Below are 21,414 nucleotides of genomic sequence, written 5' to 3' on the forward strand. Positions count from 1 at the left end.
TGCTTTTTCAAAAAGTACAAGAATTATCTCAATACATGTAGTCTGCTAATCTTTAAGTACCAATTCCTTGTACAGTCTGAAACTAAGAAAATATTTCAAAGACTCCATTTTCTTCCACTCCTTTTATTTTTGAGGCCTCAAGTGCTGTTGCCCTTTATGTTTGGTCTTTTGTTTCTAGGTACCTTGCAGACCGAAGATTCTTGCCATCCTAGAAACACTTGTCAGAGCTGAGACCCCATCTACACTGATCCAGTTTCTGAATCCAGTTTATCTGTTTTGAACTGGATTGTATGGCAGTGTAGACTCATATAATCCAGTTCAAAGCCTGTAATTTGGATTCAGAAACTAGATTATATGGCAGTGTAGATCCAGCCTGAAAGTGTCCCAACTGTGTTTATTCGTGTGTTATGGGGATTATGCAAAGTACAGTACCAGTAGATTATATCACTATAATCAGATACTGATCAGCATGCCATACTTGGACTACTAATGTGGGATTCTTATCTCATATAGTACTTGTGTAGTATTATAAAGGCAACAGTTTGACTTGTTCTCATTTCATCTATTTATATTTCTGGTTTTATAATTTATGAAATCATATGTTGATACATTTCTGCTTATTTTTTCTCTGCAAGTAATCTTTCTGGTTTTAATATTGCCTTCTCCTGAAAACCATATTCTTATTCTTTGCATTTCAGATGTCCTGCCCAGAAATCTAATTTAAGCAAGAAATAGAGATCACCATGGGTTTGTCTGCATCCTCTCCCTCAATTGCGCTCGAGGCAAATATATCAGAGCAGCCCAAGACTCCGCCTTCAGAATGTCCAATGCACCAAAATAAAATGGAAGGTAATTGCTTATGCAACCTGGACATTTCATTCTACATTCTGATATGTTCTCATTCTAGTGAGCATGAGAAGCCCAGCCTAAGGTTTTAGTGAAATCAAGGAAGCCAGAAACCTTGCTTTGTGGCTGTGCGTTAGGCATAGTACTTGGCAATATCGAGTTAAGTTATATTATTTCATTCCGTTTTACCACATAAAACCCTGTATTACCCACCCTTAACTGACTGCAGATTAGGCAAGACTTCCCTAGTGCTACCAGGATATTTACTGGCATTCTTTGTGGTTTCTCTGCCAAGTGCTGACAAGACCTAGCCCTGCTTAAACAGACAATGTTAGATAATGTAGTGTAGTGTAGTGTAATGATAACTTGAATGCAGTTACTGTGGGAGGGAGTCATCATGCAAATTTGCATGTCCCTTTCCATATCTGCACAATTGCCCCTGTTACAGTGGTAAGGAGGAAATATAGTTCACTCCCCTCTCACTGACAGTGACCAAAAGAGCTGGAATGCAGATGAAGTTAAAACTTCTTAACCCCCTGAAATCCCTTAGAATTGTTGAGAAGAGGACAAGGCTTTAGCCTTGGCCTCCTCCCAGTGTTTTTGCTGGACAAGAAAGCCCCCAGAAGACTCCTTGCAGATCCACGACAGCAACTGGAGCAGAATAGTTTATATTAGTAGAGTTATTTTCACATGTTCTGTTTTCCAGTCTGAACTGGGTTTCACCAACTTGCCAAACAGTTGTTTCCTAGTTGGACGGCAGCCCTGAGGCATAATGTGCAGCAGAACAATCTTGTGGCACACTTGTCTTAATGGTTGCCTCTCCTTGCTCAAAGTAACTACCTCAAATCCACACTGCACTCTTAGGCCCCTTCTACACTGCCATATAAAATCCATATTATCTGCTTTGAACTGGATTATATAGCAGTGTAGACTCATATCATCCAGTTCAAAGCAGATTATGTGGATTATCTGCTTTGATAATCTGTTTTATATGGTAGTGTAGAAGGGCCTGAGAGGTGCCATGAAGGTTGTCTTGCAAAATTAATTGCCAGTCCCACACATGCAGATTGTTTAAATAGAAATAGTAGCAGCAGGATATACTGAGTTAAAAGCTAAAGGTGAAAAAAGGGAGTTGGTTTAACTGCCTTTACATTCTGCCACATGAATTATACTTTGCTTTGCTTTAGGCTGTCCAATACACATAAAACCTAATTCGAATCAGAATGCTTCTGTTCCTGCCCATCAAGAAAGAGCATATGAATATGTGGAATGTCCTGTTAATGCTCAAATACCAGAGAAGATTGATCCTAGCAATATGGTAAGTTCAGAGGTGGTTCCGAATCTATGGTCCACCAGGTGTTTAAGACTTCAGCTCCCAAAATCCTGGCAGTTGGCCAAGCTGGCTGGAGTTTCTGAGAATTGAAATCCTAAACATCAGGAGGACTGAAGATTGGGGACTACTGCTCTGTCAAATACTGTGATCTATTAAACCTCACAAGTCTAAAGCTATTTTTATGTTTTTCTCTTGCTGCATTTAAGATGATTTTTTAAAAAAATATTGATTCAGTTATGTATGAACTAAGAACACTCTGAGCTTCGTGTGCAGTGCAGACAAGTCCTGAATCTTCCAGCTGAAATGCAGCCATCCTGAAACTGCTGTTGAAAATTGCATTGTTGTACTTGGCTGCTCCCAGAAATAGAAATATTTATGAAACCACCACAGTGTCATCATTTTTAAAGGGCTACTGTTCTTCAGTTATGTGCAAGTCTTGCAAGAAGATAGAACCTTTGGTACAGACATGTTCCTTCCTGCATTATAATTTTGCTGTCATTTCAACTGTATATGTAATAATGTTGATGACTCTCATGGAAGGGGAGGACTTCAGTTTTAGATCCCCCTTTCCTTTCTTCTTTGGCTAGAATATATGTATTGAAATAAGGTCTCTTTTATTGTGATGTCTTTGATTTTCATTGTTTTCCTACCAGAGCATTTATGTTGTTGAAGGCTTTCTTGGCCGGAATCACTGGGTTGCTGTGAGTTTTCCAGGCTGTATGGCCATGTTCCAGTAGCATTCTCTCCTGACATTTCACCTGAATCTGTGGCAAACATCCTCAGAGGTTTGTTCAGACGTCCATTGGAAATGGGGCAAATTGCAACATTCACACTTGCTTCAAACAGACAAGTGTTCTTTTTTCTTCGTGTACTCTGTGAATGCACACTAATGGAGAAGCTGCGCCTGTGCAGGTTCCGACGGAAACTCTTCCAAGCTGAAGTTCAAATTTTGGCGGTAACCACGCCCCCCCTTCCCAAGGGGCATATAAGGCGGCCCCAGGCGCCCGCTCTCCAGTTCCTTTTTTTCCGCCGCAAGGTTCACTTCGGACTCTTCGCATGTCTACTACTCGTTTCAAGCGTTGCACGCAGTGTGCTGCTAAAATTCCTGACTCGGACGGCCATGCCAAGTGCCTCTTCTGTCTTGGCGAGGCTCATGTGGTCAGTACCTGCCGTTTCTGCCTAGCTCTCACAGCTCAGGCCAGAAAGAACAGAGCCGCTAGGCTTAGAGCGGCACTTTACGAAAAATCTCTCGCGCCAGAACCGACTCCGTCGACGTCGGGTACGTCGTCGTCTTCAGCCCTAAGAGCTATGTCGGTGCCACCAGCTAAGCCTCCGTCAGCTAAAGCCTCCTCGGTCTCGTCCAGGGCGTCCAGGACCTCCAGGGCCGCTAAGCCGGTCAAGCCACCGTGTACCGTGACGACGGCTACCGTATCGACCCGCTCCGGAAAGGTGGGGCCTTCCTCGACGTCGAGCTCTTTGGCTTCGGTGACCTCGATCCGCTCTCGTATCGGCTCCCCTCCGTCCTCCTCTGCTATCAAAATAGCCTTTAAAAGGGCTCACGAGGAGTCTCGTCGAGCGCAATCTGACTCAGCTGTGGTTCCTCCCACACCTGGCAAGTCCTTGAAGGTTGCTTCCAAGCAACCGCTGACAAAGAAACGGCTGACTCAGCGCTCCTCTTCCTCGGCCTCCTGAAGGAGAGACCAGCCATCTTCCTCGGCAACCTCCTCGAGAAGATCCTCTCCAATTGTGCCAGCACAGAGGCCTAGAGATGTTTCTCAATCTCCATTGCACCCCCTGTCTGACGGGGAGCTGCAGGACTCACCCCACCACTCTACCCAAACGGTGGTCAGGGTGCCGGTGCCGGAGCCCCTTGCGCCGCCTCACTCGTCGCGCCAACAGCTCTTCCCTCCCACCTCGACACCGGAGCGTGGCAGACAAACGGCTCGCCTGGCTCGAGCAGCTCAGGCCTCAGCCTCCAAGGATCCTCGGCTTCCGACCCTCTCTTCCCGCGAGGCCATGCCTCCTCCCGAGACTGTGCTTTCTTCTCCCCCTCAGTCCCCCCAAGGGGCTGAGGAGGAAGATGTTGATGTTGACCGCCCAGACTCTGTCCTCTCGGCCTCGGTGGTCTCTCTCGGTCTCAACCTCTCTCCTCCCCACGATGCGTATGAGGCGGACCCGCCTTCTCCTACTGACAATATTCGTGCTTTCTCTGATCAAATGGTCAGAATGGCCGACGCCCTGGGTTTGGAGATCAAGCAGACTTCCAAAGCAGTGTCTGATCCAGTTTTCAAAAGGGTGCAGGCCCAAGCTCCGCCGGCCACGCTACTCCCTTTCCTGCCTTATCTGTTGGACGTTATCCAGGCCTCCTGGAAAACCCCTTCCTCCATTCCTCCGACCTCGAAGAGGATCGAGACTTGGTACCGTACCGACGATGATACCTTGGAATGGCTCAAACACCACCCCGACCCCAACTCCCTGGTCGTTAAGGCCTCTCAATCCTCAGGTCGTCAGTCGAACACTCCGGCCGACAGAGAAGGGAAGCGCTTCGACGCCGTGGGTCGAAAACTTTACTCCGGAGCCCTTTTGCTTTGCCGCATGGCGAACTATGGAGCCTGCATGGGTGCCTACCAGCAGATTATCTGGGAGAAGGCACAGCCCTTCTTCGCTAAGATGTCGGACGAAGACCGCTCCGTCCTCACTACCCTCCAACAGGAAGCAGACTCGCTTGCTCACCACCAAATACAAATGGCGAAACATACAGGTGATACTGCGGGCAAGATGATTGCCCACGCGATATCCATCCGCCGCCACGCCTGGCTGAGGTCTTCGGGTCTCTCCTCATCTTCCAGACAGGTCATTGAAGACCTTCCCTTTGACGCGCTCGGACTATTTAACTCCGGTACCGATGGCAAACTCAAGTCTAATCATGACTTTAAAATTCTTGCGTCTAAATGTGGCGACCAACCGCAACCTCAGCGCACCCGCTGGTTCCCGCACCGCTCCCGCCGCTTCCCGCCGCAATCTTTCAGACACCACTCTTTCAGGCGGCCTTCGGGCTCGAATAATCAAACCCATCACCAACCTCGTCGGGGACCTCATCCGCAAAAGCAACGCGGTCGAACCACCCCCGCTCCTCCGCAGGCTAACCGGCGTACCTGACGCCAACCCCTGCCAAAGCTCCTCGCCCGCTACCGATGCAGAGCCCACGTTGCCTCGACCCTCCGGCGCCTTTGCAGACCGCCTAGCCCCCTTCTACAATCAATGGGAGTCTATTACTTCAGATGCATGGGTTCTTCGCATTGTCCAAGACGGCTACGCCTTAGAGTTCATGGACCTCCCACCTACAGGTCGCATTCTCCACTCAACTCCTTCCCCAGAGATACTGGCCGAAGTCGAGGCATTACTGGCCAAAGGCGCCATCCGTCCCTCCCCTCCCGAACTGGACCCTTTAAGTTTCTTCTCCAGATACTTTATAGTCCCGAAGAGAGGAGGCGGGCTACGCCCCATTCTGGACCTAAGGGCCCTCAATATATTCATTCGCCCTTCCAAATTCAGGATGGTCTCTATTGCCTCTATCCTCCCGATGCTGCAGCGGGGAGACTACTTTGCCTCCATAGACTTACGAGACGCCTACTTCCACGTGGCGATACGGGAGGCGCACAGACGGTTCCTCTGTTTCAAAGTTCTCGACCAAACCTACCAATTTACCGTTTTACCCTTCGGTCTCGTTACGGCCCCGAGGGTCTTTACCAAGGTCGTCGCCGCCGTAGCGGCCCACCTCAGGCTACATGGCATCACGGTCTTTCCTTATCTGGACGACTGGCTTCTCGTCGGGCCCGATCCGGTTCTTCTCGAAAACCACGTTTCCTTCACGCTGCGTCTTCTAAAATCTCTCGGCCTCCAACTCAACTCCGAGAAGTCAAATCTCTCCCCGTCAACCCGAATCCGGTTCATCGGGGCCCTCTTCGACTCCGTCACAGAGACTGTTTCACTTCCGTTCGACAGATTCCTAGCTCTCCGCCACCACATTGCCTTTTGTCGATCTGCCCGGAGGGTCAGAGCCCGTGCCATCCAAGTCCTTCTGGGCCACATGGCCTCCACGGTTCTCACGACCCCGTTTGCCAGGCTGCGCCTTCGGGTCCTGCAAAGGTGGTTTATAGACACTTTCAAGCCGTTCTACCACCACAACTCCAGATATCTGTCGGTACCGTCGTTCGTCCGCCAGTCCCTCTCATGGTGGACGTCTCACCAAAACGTGTGCAGGGGCCTCCCATTTCATCCAGCCCCGCCGTCGCTAACCATAACCACGGACTCCTCCACCTACGCTTGGGGAGCCCACATGAGCGGTCTAACGGTTCAAGATCTTTGGTCCCCATCCGAGAGGGCCAACCACATAAACTTTCTCGAGCTTCTCGCCATTCTCAAAGCCCTGAAAGCATTCTCCCGCCTCATCCGTCACAAGTCCATCCTCATTCAATCGGACAACCTCGTAGCAGTATTCTACATCAACAAACAGGGCGGTACGGGTTCGAGGAAGTTGATGCTCCTCTCCTCCCGTCTCTGGGTTTGGTGCATAGCCCACGACGTACAGGTCTCTGCAATCCACCTGCCGGGCGCCCAAAACGACCTAGCAGATGCCCTCAGCAGGATGACATCTTCCTCTCACGAGTGGAAGCTCGATCCCGAGATCCTCGACGGTCTGTTCCTCCACTGGGGACGCCCTACTCTGGATCTCTTCGCGTCTCCCCACAACGCTCAGCTACCCCGCTACGGGGCGAGACTTCCCCCGAACTCCTTCCCCGGCTGTCTAGGAGATGCCTTTCTACTGGACTGGTCAGCGGAGATGCTTTATCTTTTTCCACCGATTCCTCTCATACCGAAAGTTCTCGAAAGACTTCTCTCGATCTCGGTCACAGCGATTCTCATAGCTCCGGCCTGGCCCCGCCAACCGTGGTATCCGGCCCTTCTTCGTCTCTCCAGAGCAACGTTTCGCCCTCTGCCTCCCTCGCCGCACCTTCTCTCAAGGGAGGACGGCAAAATTCTTCACCCGGACCTCCCTTCCCTTCATCTCACTGCATGGAGGATTCTTACCTAGCCTCCCTTCCGCAGAACCTGCAAGACGTCCTTCGGGCAGCCCATAAGCCGTCTACTACCAAGGCTTATTCCTATAAACTCTCTCGCTTTCACGCCTTCCTTCGATCCCGTAACGTCGACACCTTCCCGACCTCAGTATCGGTGGTCCTCGACTTCCTCATGACCCTCGTCGAGAAGAAACTCTCTCTCGCTTCTATTAAAGCTTATCTCGCAGCTCTTTCCTGGTCTTTTCAACGCCACGGTCAGCCATCTCTCTTTTCTCACCACTTGATCAAAACCTTTCTCCGAGGCTACAATAACATCTGCCCGCCGTCGCTACCACCTACGCCGGGCTGGAATCTCGAACTTGTACTTTCTCAACTCACTTCTGCTCCCTTCGAACCGCTTGCCTCGACCGATCTCCGTCTGCTTTCCTGGAAGTTGGCCTTTCTAGTGGCGATCACGTCGGCACGACGGCCATCCGAGCTTGCTGCTCTCAGGGTCGACGAGCCTTATCTACGTTTTCACCATGACCGCGCTGTTCTTCGCCCGGACATTACCTTTCTCCCTAAGGTGGTGTCAGCTTTCCACCTCAATCAAGACATTGTCCTACCAGCTTTCTTCTCTAACCCCTCCTCTCCTCTAGAGCAAAAACTGCACCTTCTCGACGTTCGAAGGGCACTTCTCTTCTACAGGGACCGTACCAAAGACATCCGTAAGACACAAAGACTCTTTGTCGCCTATGCCCAGGACAAGTTGGGTAATCCCATCTCTTCCCAAAGACTGTCCCACTGGATCACTCAGGCCATTGAGTTGGCCTACGAACTAGCCAAGCGACCTCCTCCTCCATCCATCCGCCCGAGGTCGACTAGGGGCCTCTCGGCTTCAACCGCCTTCCTTAGGGGTATTCCGCTTGACTCCATATGCAAAGCGGCTATCTGGTCAAACCCTCTTACGTTTGTCTCTCACTACAGGCTGGACAATAAAGCCTTAAAGGACTCGGCCTTCGCAAGATCAGTACTCTCATCTTGCCTCTCCTGACTCTCAAACGTCTTTTCTCCTTATATTCACCCACAGGTGACTCTCTATACCTCTCCTTCAAGTTTCGGCCGGTCGTTTTTCCCCATACCTACCTCTAGGGATGTGTTTTTCCCTGATTGTGTTGAGCAGTTGCTCTGTTACTTGGTACCGCCTTATTGACCCTGGCGGATATGTCAAAGACCACGATGTATTTGTCCCTCTCCCCCCTGGGAGAGCGTTTATATGCACTATACGCAATTGAGTGTCTTTTTCTATCATGTTTATTGAAAAATTTCTATGTTATGTTTCCTCTTCTACTATGCTCATGTTTGCATTGCACTGGTCCTTTCGGACAATTGATTGCACTGGTCTCTTGGGACTGTTATCTCATTATGTCCTAATAAATATGTGTTTGGACATTCACTAAATTGTCGAGTTTGCCTTGTCCCACCATCCGGGACCTTAGCGTGTCAGTCTCCATTAGTGTGCATTCACAGAGTACACGAAGAAAAAGGACAGGTTGCTCACCTGTAACCATGTTTCTTCGAGTGTACTCTGTGAATTCACACAAACCCGCCCTTCCTTCCCCTCTGGCAAACCTCTCCCTTTCTCGTTGCCTTGGCGGCGTAGGAACTGGAGAGCGGGCGCCTGGGGCCGCCTTATATGCCCCTTGGGAAGGGGGGGGGGGGGCGTGGTTACCGCCAAAATTTGAACTTCAGCTTGGAAGAGTTTCCGTCGGAACCTGCGCAGGCGCAGCTTCTCCATTAGTGTGAATTCACAGAGTACACTCGAAGAAACATGGTTACAGGTGAGCAACCTGTCCTTCTCCCACCCTGGGCATTCCACAGATACACAGACATACACACACTTCACTTGCTTCACTACTAATAGTACCTCTGAAGATGCCAGCCACAAATGCAGGCAAAACCTCAGGAGAGAATGCTACTGGAACATGGCCATACAGCCTGAAAAACTCACAGCAACCCAGGTCATTTGTGTCTTGTCTATATCTTAAATATTAAGAAATACTTACATGTTTCTCATCTCATCAGTTTGCTTCCTCGTGGTAAAGCTACATATTAAACTTATTTCAACTCCAAAAACATTCATGAGCCATCCCAAAGCGTGCCTGGGTTTATGATGCCACCTGATTTAAAAGAACATCTGTGTGTTGAAAACCAGAAGGATTTACTTCACAGAGCCTTAGCTCAGCATCATTAACATTTCCATGGAATCATGACTTGTGATTTGGCAGCACAGGTTGAAAGAGAGACACTGATACTGCTATCCTATGCCCATTGATCCCATTGTGCTTAATAGGAATTTCTGTTAGGTGTATGTGTATAGGATTGGAGTCTTGGGAAGTGTTTATTTCTTATATCACCTAGTCAAAGTCTTTAAAACTTTGAAGTATTTTTACTGTTTTTTTGTCTATGTGGGAATTGCAGGAATACAGCAGTTCTCAAACTCCTTGCCTTGTTCTCCAGTCAAATCCCTTCGATAGACAACTAATCCTGCTGCTGTCTTGATTATTCCTCTTGTTGCTAGACATGTCTTAATTTCCATATAAATTTAAAATTATCCAGTTATTTGCATTTGAGAAATATAATACAGCAGTACAGTAAAAGGAAACGCAAAGGTGTAAAGGACAAGGCAAACCACTTACATTAGTTTATTGTGTACATCTTTCCTTTTATAGCAATTCTCAACAGTAATAAAAGAATATGTGTAGGTAACTCACATTTCCAGCTGTGGTTGATGGTATCATAATCCTCATTTTGCTCCCTGCAGACTGCATGGGATGAGGATGAGCTTATTCAAAGAAGTTCTAGGAGTAGATTTTTTTTTCAGAATTATCTTCTCATTCTAGTGGTTGTTCTTCCTGCTGCATTCAGTGAGTTAAAACTCACGGAGACCATTGGCATTGGAAGCAATGGGAAAACGTAGTATGTGTTTACATCCTTTCCCTATGCAAATATTCTTTGTAGATTTGTGCTCGGTCCAATAAGTGTTTCTATTTTTCGTGTTTCTAATACCATTAAAAGCATATACAATAGAATTCCTTAAAATTAGGAAAATTTGTTTCTGCTTTTAAAAGATTGGGATATAAGTATGTTCCCTAAAACATATATGGTTCTGTGAGTATTTGTATTCAGTACATTGTTTAAGGAACCAGTTATATGGTTTGGTTTTGGAAGCTCTAAGAATACATAGGCGTTTTTAAGCTAATAAGTAAGAAATGTGCCCTAGTGAGATAATTAAATCTTATTTTTTATTGTACAGAATTCTCTGTAGATGATAAAGGACATCTGTTCTCTTGTAACAGAACCAATAAATAGCTGATATTCTGGAAAAGTATGGTTTCCTGGAAAGCCAATTAGGAGAGGATAGCTCAACTGTATTTACAGTGTCTTCTGCTTTGTAAGAAGATTAAAATGTCAAGGGACATGTTTGTAATTTCTAGCTAACTGTCAGTTCGCTCTTTGTGTGTGACACAAAGCTCAGATTGAAGAAAGTAACTATATGCATACTTTTGCAGAGAGTTTTTGTTTTTGTACTTAAATACCAGAGGTGGCTCTGTTAGAAACTGAATCTCTATTATCAATTTCCATCACATTCACTTATTATGTGAATGATATCAATGAGCACCCATGTTTATGTTCCCTGTTCTTTCCTATCAATCTATAGTAAAGGTAAAGGTTGTCCCCTGACATTAAGTCTAGTCATGTCCGACTGTGTGGGTTGGTGGCTCATCTCCATTTCTAAGCTGAAGAGCCAGCATTGTCTATAGACGCCTCCACCTCCAAGGTCATGTGGCTGTCATAATTGCATGGAATGCCGTTACCTTCCCGCTGGAGCAATATCTATTGATCTACTTACATTTGTATGTTTTTGAACTGCTAGGTTGGCTGAAGCTGGGGCTAACAGCAGGAGCTCACCCCCCGCTCCCTAGATTTGAACTGCTGACCTTTCAATCAGCAAGTTCAGCAGCTCAGTGGTTTAAATCGTTTAATCCCCTGTGCCACAGGGGTATATACCCCCAAATTAATCTATTAAGTTCTGATACCCTATACCTCTTCCACACAACTTTTGTAAAATGTTTATAACTATTCCTGACGTAATTCAAATAATTATATCCCAGAAAGCTACCACACTTAAACATGAAAGGCGTATTTGATTGAAGACAGGTCTTCTGATTCTCAGAAAGCAGTATGTTAGGAAATAAAGGAAATAGTTCTATGATGGGTTGCTGTGAGTTTTTCAGGCTGTATGGTCATGTTCCAGAAGCAGTCTTTCCTGACGTTTCTCCCACATCTATTGCAGGCATCCTCAGAGGTTGTGAGATCTGTTGGAAACAAAGCAAGTGGGGTTTATATATCTGTGAAATGTCCAGGGTAGAAAGAGCTCTTGTCTGTTTGAGGCAAGTGTGAATGTTGCAAATGGTCAGCTTGATTAGCATTTAATGGCCTTGCAGATTCAAAGCTGGCTGCTTTTTGCCTGGGGGAATCCTTTGTTGGGAGGTATTAGCTGGCCCTGATTATTTCTTGTCTGTAATTCCCCTTTTCTGAATGTTGTTCTTTATACTGTCCTGGTTTTATAAATTTTTAAATACCGATAGCCAGATTTTGTTCATTCTTATGGTTTCCTCCTTTTGTTGAAATTGTCCACATGCTTATGGATTTCAGTGGCTTCTCTGTGTAGTCTGACATGGTGGTTGCTGGAGTTGCCCAGCATTTCTGTGTTCTCAAATAATATGCTGTGTCCAGGTTGGTTCACCAAGTGCTCTGCCATGGTTGACTTCTCTGGTTGAGATAGTCTGCAGTGCCTTTCATGTTCCTTGATTAGTGTTTGGGGAATGCTGTGTTTGGTGGTCCCTATGTAGACTTGTCCACGGCTGCATGGTATATTGTAGACTCCTGCAGCAGTGAGAGGATCCATCTTGTCTTTTGCTGAATATACATTTGTTGGATTTTCTTAGTGGGCCTGTAGTTCGTTTGTAGATTGTGTTTCTTCTTCAGCTTCCCTATGTGATCAGTGGTTCCCTTGATGTATGGTAAGAACACTTTTTCTCTGGGTGGATCTTTGTCTTTACTCTCGTGATTTATTCTTGGCCTTGCAGCTCTTCTGATGTCTATGGTTTTATGATGGTAGCAACACAAATTAGGTGCCTGCACATATAAACTGGTCTTATCTTACTAATGATTACGAAGTAAAACATTGTTTGAATAACAAGTGATGAATTCATTGAGACCTTTGGAAGTACTCTAGACAAAATGTATTTAAAACCTTTTAAAAAGTAACCTTGAATATAATGTATATGGAATTGGATATATTGTTCTTCCCAGCATATTGCTCACTGCTTTAATTTCTTGTTCTCCTGACTTTGTTTAGATGCCACCTCCTAATCAGCTTCCATCCTCTGATCAGCCATTTCCATTATCTACAGTGAGAGAAGAGTCTTCCATTCCTAGAGCTGCTTCTGAACAAAAATGGGTGTATCCTTCAGAGCAGATGTTTTGGAACGCAATGCTAAGAAAAGGGTATGTGGATTGCATTAAGTTCTGTATCAGTTACAGAGCTATTACTGATACTGATAGAAGTGAATAATGAAAGGGGTTCTTCCTTGTCCTTTGGAAATAGGGGTTGATTCACAGGAATCTAAATACGTGCAATTTGCATTCATCATTTGTTAGCTGTGTCTCTCACGTTATCTACTCTGCACTTCTGCTCTAGGCTCTTTTTTCTTCACTTAGCAACTCCCCATTGAAATATAGACTATCAACTTCTTAAGGGAAGGTAGCAAGGTTTGGGTGATAAGAAAACTGTGTCTCTAATGGCTCACTAATTCATGCAAGTCTTTACTTGTTGCCATTGTCAAATGATGAATGTGTGAACAGGACATAAATTGCTAAGACTGTGTTCCTGTGCACAGCTATGCATGAATTAACCACATGGAGCACAGTGGTACTTAAATGTTGGGAATATTTGGATAGTTCTTGGCTGTAAATCAGATGTCATTACTTCCCAAAAGATTAATCTTGCCAAGATTTCATTTTAATAAAATTACTAGATATATGCCCAGCAATCTAGACATCTTTGCAATTAGGATTTTCTAACCAATTGGTGGTTGGTTGGCCAAAAGAAGCCATCAGGGTCTGCTAAATAGCCACATTATTTAGACTTTGCAAACAACATCTTTTATGAAGGTAAGACATCATTGTGCTGTGAGGCTCTTCTATCTGTTGAGATAATAGAGAGACCTTATGCCATGTCCTGCTGTTGTCAGGAGTTGTTAGTGGTGATACAGGCCAAAATATCCAAATCATGGATGTGGGCAACCAGAGATTGTTGGTCTGAAATTACCATCATCTGCCACCATTTTCTGTGTTGGCTTTAACTGATGGGACTTGACAACACATCTCTTAGAATACGAAACTATTATCACCCTGGACAATTGTATGGCTCCACGCTACAGCTTAATATCACACTCAAAGGGATATTTTATTTGATTGGGTCTTTTGGTTTTCATTTTTTAAATTTATTGTTGCAATGTGGCTATGCATTTTCAAATTTTGCTTTTTTTATACTACATGCTTTTGAATGTTTAGAATTTTTTTCTTTGTGTATCATATGGAAGCTATTTTTTGGGGAACAGCTTATCGTATCTAAATAAAAATATGATATATTTGGTCTTTAAGGCTAGGAAATTAGTTTGGATTTTTTTAAAACAGGAAATTATCTGTTTTGCAAATACATAGTGTTGGAATCAGATTTAGTCATATTTAGGGCACAGTCATTAAAATATGTAAGAACTTAAGTTTAGTCAGGACTAATCTATAATTTTGCTAAAGAAAGAAAAACTACAAAAGGCTTACCTATTAGTTTTTTGGTGTTAGAATAGTAGACACTTGGAAGCATATTTCAACTTTGTGCTTGCTTGGTAAATATAGTTTTTACTTGTAATTTGGTTATAGATTATAGACTTCTTTCTGTTTTATAAGATTCCTCCAATTCACTTTTCTAATTAAAACAAAAGCTTGGAGCGATGAAGAACAGTTTGTCTTTGATGCTTACTAACACCTTCAATACTGCTTTCTTTAGATGGAGATGGAAAAATGATGACATAAACCCTGAAGATATGACCAATATAATCAAGATTCATAATCAGAATAATGAGCAGGCTTGGAAGGAAATTTTAAAATGGGAAGCACTTCATGCTCGGCAAGTAGACCTATAAATGTGTTTCCCTCTCCACACTGTGTTATGAAATTATGTTATCAAATAATGTGCAGGTGAATTTTGATTTTCTTACAATAATAATTTCAGGTGTTTGTATACTTTCCAAAAGAAGAACAGAAATGGGAAACTGATGGAATATTTACTAGATAATTTCACTAGTATTATTTAGCCTTACTCTCGGAAGTGTGTTGGTCATTTCCCCTGTAAGTTTAGAATAAAGATAAGTAGCTTTTTGTGCATAGGAGTACGTATATTATAGGTCACAAAATTGGTTTTGGTGTGACCTATGAGTTTGAGATCCTAGATTTGTTTTGTTTTGGGGCCTGCACACAAATTGAGGGTTGGACAATTCCAACTTTACTCTAGAACAAGCCTGCACATACGGCCCATAGGCTGCACGCAACTCGCACAAGCCATTGGTGCAGCCTGCCGAATGCCACTTGCTTGAGGCTTTCCCCTGCACCACCATCACACACAGCTGCCGCTGCACTCACCTGTTGTTGTCACCTGCATGCACCCACTACCACCATTACATGCTCTCACCCGCCGCTATTGTATACCTGCATCCGTCCACACGCAACCGTTGCACACCCCCGCCGCCTTCCTCGTTGCCCACCCCTGGAAAGGATGGACGAAGGAAAAGGGGGGACAAAAGGAGGAGGAGAGGAAAGCAGGGGAAAGGGGGAAATAAATAAATAGCGGTAGGAAAAAGAGAGGGAGGGAGGGAAGGAAGGAAGGAAGGAAGGAAGGAAGGAAGGAAGGAAGGAAGGAAGGAAGGAAGGAAGGAAGGAAAAGGGGTGAAAAAGGAAAAAGGGAAGAAAGGTAAGTAGGAAAGGGAAGGAAGAAAAAGGTAGGTAGAAAACAGGGAAGGATGAAAAGGCAGAAAGAGAAAGAAAGAACTAGGAAAAAGAGGGAAGGAATACAGAATTCAGAAAGTGTGGTATAGTTGTTTTAATCTTGGACTATAGCGCCCAACTCACGGGTGACTTTAAGAAGTCACATCCTCTCAGCCACAGAGGAAGACAAAGGCAAATCCTATTTGAATAAATCTTGATAAGAAAACTCTGTTATAGGTTCACTTTAGGGTTGCCCTAAGTCTGAAACTACTTGAAGGCACACAACAACAACAACCCTAATTAATCAGTAGTTATAACGTACTTGGAAAATGAGGTGATCGAAATCTATTTGCGACCAGAGACGCTTAGCCTATTCAATTTTGATCCCTTGCTACTCCCAAGTTGTGCAGGCCTTCTCTAGAAAAATTGGCCAAAAAAGCATAAGGACAAAGAAAAGGAATTGGGCTATTTGAAAAACAAAAAGTGCATTTGGATTAAGAAAGAGAAGGAATTGGACTGCTAGTTGAAAATGGGGAAAGCTGGTGTATTTGTATACCTATTTTATATACTTATATACTTATGGCCATGTGAAAATGTATCAGGTGGAAAGGGGGTGTAAGTGGAAAAAGTTTAAGAAGCCTGGCTTTAGAATAGAACTCATCATCTTATAATTCTTGAAAGCTGCTACAAGTGGTTCTGAGATGCCTGAAATAGTTCCTTTAGCATGAGAAAAACTAATCAGCATAAGATAATAATTGTGTGAGCGCAGTTAGCATGCTTTTCGGGGGGGGGGGAAGGGGGTGAAAGACTCTGATGAAGTTTCCTCTCAAAAGCAACTATTTGTATTTACACAGAAGTATTCAGTTTCTGGGGAGACTATTTTTGTCAGGGTTGTGACTACAACAGAGGAACTCATCTTGGATACCCCCCCCTCCCCGGCTGCCCACCTCTCAACAGTTTCACAGTTGCTCAGGCTTCCTTGAAATGCTTATTATAAGAAGACAAGAATATGCTAACCGTGTTCACAGAATTTAATGTTTTGGCCATAGAATTTGTTCCTCTTGAGATAGTGAACTAGCGGCAAATTTGGGACACTGAACTTGCAGTCCAACCATTTTAGATTACATGTATGTGCCAATATGGAAGAGCATTTAATTATACAAAACAATTGCTGAATATTAATCATGAGATCTTTAGTGGGGTGGGGAAGATTCTAAACTGGTCTGTTGCTTGGAAACTTTCAACTTTCCTTCCTTCCATGATATGCAGAAAACTTAGTTTTATGCATGGCATGCTTCTCAGAAGTATTTGTGTTCCAATTTCTTTGGCCTTGGTCTAATAACAGTACAACGATTCAGTGGTTCATTCAACTGATCTTGCATTCTAATGTCACAGAAAAGTAAAAATGGTTCTATTTATGACCACAATTTCCTGTTCCTCCTGAATATACTTCTCACTTTCCCTCATTTAAATTAATACTTGCCACTTATTCCAGAAATGGCTGAGGAGTAGGAATAGCCATGAGATATATCCTTTGACTTGCACTATTTATTTCTGAGCACAGATCTTTTCCCCTTCTGGGCACCTGCTACAATTTCAGCCACTGCATGAATTCAACACTGTTTGAATCCTGAATTTATATCCTTTAATGATGTTCAAGTGGCTTTAGCATAGTTTGTCTTAGCTTTTCTCCAGTTAGAATAAAAGTATAGCTAGATATGATTAATGTTTTATTGCAGAACCGCTTTAAAGATACAATTAGAATACTTATAATAAAAAATCATTCTAACTATGTTGTTGTGAATTATGTTGTTCTTGTTGTTCCTGTTATTTTCAACTTGTGTAATCTTGAGGCAAACCTATTATAAGGTTTTCTTGGCAAGAACATGGTATCCCAGTGTGTTTTAGTCCAGCATTCAAATCACTGTGCTGCACTGACCCGCAACAACTACTTAGCTTCATAATATTTGGGTGTGTTATTTAATTGTACCAATTTATTGCTGTGACATTGAGATCAAGAAGAGTATCACTGGCTACATAGTGGATTGGATATTCATCATGATTTAAATATGTTAAGGATGCAATCCAGTATTGTTTCACTTTCTCTACCCAAATGGAGACAGACACAGGATGGTTCTGCACGTAATTTTTAATGTACTAGTTTTGCCTAGATGGGTGATTGTGTTTTTCTCAAACAACTTTTCAGGGAGTGCCCATGTGGACCTTCACTTGTTCGCTTTGGAGGTAAAGCTAAGGAGTATTCACCAAGAGCCAGAATACGATCCTGGATGGGGTATGTTGTGAAAAATAGATTAAAACAGAGATTATCTTAAGAGTTAGAATCTTTGTATTCAGTGGGTGATGATCATGATGATAGTAGCTTGAGGAGAGATAGAACAAGATTAAAACACAAGACTATTAAAATACATATAACAGAATACACAGCTAAAATGTAAAGGAGAAGGCTATCCTGTAGGTAACCTGGGTGATAACTGAGATGTGGTGAGATGTATAACTTTACCTTAAATTGAATGTTTGATATCCTAGGGTTTGGAAATGTTTTTGGAATAGAGCCTGTAGAACTGCATAATAGTTACACCTGGTGGCCCTTGTTGACCAAGGGGATTTTGGTAGCCCCCAAGGTACTTTCCAGGTCTGTGTTATAGTAATGATTCTATACATCTGGGCTGTCCATTTTAATTTCAACACCATTACAATATGTGCTTCTTTCTAGGTACGAGCTGCCTTTCGATAGACATGATTGGATTGTTAACCGCTGTGGAACTGAAGTCCGATATGTCATTGATTATTATGATGGAGGAGAAGTAGACAAGAATTATCAGTTCACCATTTTGGATGTGCGCCCTGCTTTTGATTCCCTGACTGCTGTGTGGGACAGAATGAAGGTGGCATGGTGGCGCTGGACCTCATGACTAATTTGGTCTAGTGTGAACAACGTTTAGAACTGTTTTATTTCAGAGTGGTGTTGCACTGACCTTAGACTTTAATAAAGTTTATGGTGACAACCCTTTTCTTAATATTGTGCTTACCATTGCAGGGCAAACTATATTTCTTTAAGCAGGGATTTGGTGAAACAAAATACAGTACATTTGCGCTCTGCTTTTGGTGATATTATACTGAAACTAGAAAACGTCATGGAAAACAGATGGTTCAGTAAGGGATGCACAGAAAGCACTCAAGCTAATGACTCAAGCATCACTGCTTGGACATGGAGATCTTGGAGATCTCTTATTAAATAAGGGGAATCTTATGTATGTCTTTTCTGTAAGAGTTTCATATTGAATTACAGTAATTTTATCTGAGGAAGAAGAATGTAGTATTATTTAAAATAATACTTTCTAGCAAAAAAGGAGGCAAAGGCGACAACATATAGTTTAAATCAACAAGGTTAAATGTGTTTTTGACTGATTTGTACACTGAAGCCTAAGTCTAATATGGTGCTAGTATTGCAGTTCCTGCCTGAGGGAACTTCCTTCCTATTCTGCAGCCCTAGGAACACTTTGTCCCGGTGTTTTCCTTGTTCTCTGAAGCATGTGTTCTTGTGGTTCAGACAGTGGTGTCAAAGTTGTGGCCGTCTATGTGTTTTGGAATTCAGCTCCCAGAATTCATCGCCATTGGACAAGTTGGCTAGGACTGAAGGGCCACAAGTTTGACGGTTCTGAAGTGTTACCGTAGAAGATGTGTTGATCCCCTCCTTCTTTCATTTTATTCTCCTTTTCTGTCATTAGCAGCAAAGCATTCGATCCCGCCTTAAATTTTCTCCCAGATTACTTGTAACAACAGTTTACACAGAAATGCATGCATTGCTCAGTGGATTGACATTGAAGCAATCAGACTTCATTTGACTTGAGTTCTGTTTGCATATACGTAGTTTAAATTAAGGTAGAAGTAAATTATTAGTGGCTCTTCTCTATCAACCTTGTTGACTTTCAAAACATTTACTTCTCAGTGTATGCAACTGAAAGCAAATTGCCATATTTTTATATTGAAGTGCCATCATATGTAAGACGCACTGATTCCAATATTATCAACAGAAAAAAACTTTATTTATATAAAAAAGCACTCATGATTCTAAGGCACACCCCATTTTTAGAGATGTTTATATGGGGGAAAATGTGTGTTGGAGAAATATAATAAATAATGGCCCTATTAGTACACTAATCTGTGTCTTAGGAATTTCACTTCACAGAGTGCATTATTTAGGACTTCTGGCATGCTGACATACACTAACTCTGCAGAATATCCATTTATGCTATCAACCCATGAATTAAATGTTCCCCAATAAAATGAGTATTTTCTATGCAGGCTTTTGGAAAAGAGAGCTTTCAAATGTTGAACTATGGATTTTTGCTGAACTGTTGTAATTGCCCTTTTAAGATAATCAATATCTTGCATACCAGTATAGGAAGCTGCTTATTCAATAGGAAGAATTTTTAAAATCCAATGAATGTTCTTCAAAGATTTAGTTCAGTTTTGAAGGGCTTTTTGTTTACAAGAATCCCACTAACCAGTGATACTAAGCTGTACTACTCCAAATACAGACATCCCCCAAGTTATTAACAAGAAAGATTCTGTAGGTTTGTTCTTAAGTTTAATTTGTATGTAACTTGGAATGTTTTTAAGTGTAACACCAGCCATATGTGTGTGTGTGTGTGTGTGTGTGTGTGGATGTAAGCTTTAGGCAGCATAGGGAAGGGTTGACATCCCTTTGGGGTTTGTTTTGCTATCTGTGGCTCTGTTCAGAAAAAAAATCACTTTCTCTCCCTGTAATCATTAGATTTTTAAAAAAATGTCTTGTTGAAACAAGAATTGGTGATAAAGTTTCAGTGGAGACATCTTTTCCCCATGATAACTCTTTCAGGAGTGAAGTTCCTTTCTGAGGGGTAGTTGTAAGTCGGATGTTTGCAACTCGGGGACTCCCTGTACAAATATTCTTTACTGCTTATTCAACTGACAAATACTTTTATGATAAACTGTGTCTGCCTATTATATTATCTGCCTGTTCATATTACTATGGATGTGACATTACATTGTGCATCTATGCAAGTGGATTGAAAGCTGGTGTACACTTAATGCTGCTGTTTGAAAGCACAATACAATCAAATTAAGAGGACGCATACTGTCCTTTGTACATTGATGTTGTGGGAGTGCAAGTTGTTTCCGATTTACAGTGATTCTAACGCAAACCTATCATAGAATTTTCTTGGCAAGATTTAGCCAGAGCGGGTTTGCCTTACCCTTCCTCTGAGGCAGACTTCTAGAGTCATAGTTCAATGCTGAAACTACTATGTCACCTTAGCAGTCTTCCATCATCCCTGAACTTTAAAGGGACAGTGTGCATAGGTTTGGCTGTATGACCTCTTTTTTCTGCATCTGCAGTGAGTATATTTCTCAAAAAGGCTTTGGGAAACGATTACTACTAACTGAAGAGGGTGTAATGACAGTTGAAAATGATATTTGTGGGGAAAACAAGCAACAGATTGTGCTCTTACTACTGGAGCATACCATTTATAAGTGAAGAAATTGATTAGGATATCAAATAATGTTATTATTTGGTAGTTATGCCTATTCAATTTTAATCAGAATTGATTTTCAAACTTCAATTGCTTTTTAAAAAACAGAATAGGCATAAAATCAGCAAGTGTTCAGAAATATAAAAATAATTTTACCTTTTAATGTATGGCAAATGTTGAATTTGATTCATGTCAAAAGGTACACTTGCTGTGTGAGTTTTTCCTGTTCTATGTCAATAGAGACAGATACAATATAATTATATGTTGACAGTGCTTAAGTCTGACTTCAATAAATTCCTTTTTACTTATCTGCCTGATTTTAATGTCTTGATATTAAGACTTCTGTGAGTTGGTGATAAATGTATCGATGCCATATATGATTTCCCCCCTAAACTTGCTATATTATTTGTTTTCTTAGGCTCCTTCTTCACTGCCATATAAATTCCAGATTATCTGATGGGAACTGGATTATATGGCAGTGTAAACTCATATAATCCAATTCAAACCAGATAATCTGGGTTATCTGCTTTGA

The 21,414-nt window shown here is 42.9% G+C and overlaps 1 protein-coding gene across 2 annotated transcripts in view; it reads left to right on the forward strand.

The window, feature by feature from the left end:
• The window catches only part of LOC100566296 (holocytochrome c-type synthase), a 25,680-nt gene extending 4,490 nt beyond the window's left edge, over positions 1-21,190 (forward strand). For both annotated transcript variants that reach the window (XM_062977970.1, XM_062977971.1), the window contains exons 2-7: positions 699-849; positions 2,034-2,164; positions 12,665-12,813; positions 14,375-14,498; positions 17,559-17,641; positions 18,083-21,190. In XM_062977970.1, coding sequence (XP_062834040.1) covers positions 744-849; positions 2,034-2,164; positions 12,665-12,813; positions 14,375-14,498; positions 17,559-17,641; positions 18,083-18,281 — 792 coding nt within the window. In that variant the 5' untranslated portion in view covers positions 699-743 and the 3' untranslated portion in view covers positions 18,282-21,190. The remainder of the gene's footprint in view (positions 1-698; positions 850-2,033; positions 2,165-12,664; positions 12,814-14,374; positions 14,499-17,558; positions 17,642-18,082) is intronic.
• Positions 21,191-21,414: the final 224 nt, after the last annotated feature.

The sequence above is a fragment of the Anolis carolinensis genome, chromosome 4 (genome assembly GCF_035594765.1).
Source record: "Anolis carolinensis isolate JA03-04 chromosome 4, rAnoCar3.1.pri, whole genome shotgun sequence".
Classification (NCBI taxonomy): Eukaryota; Metazoa; Chordata; class Lepidosauria; order Squamata; family Dactyloidae; genus Anolis; species Anolis carolinensis.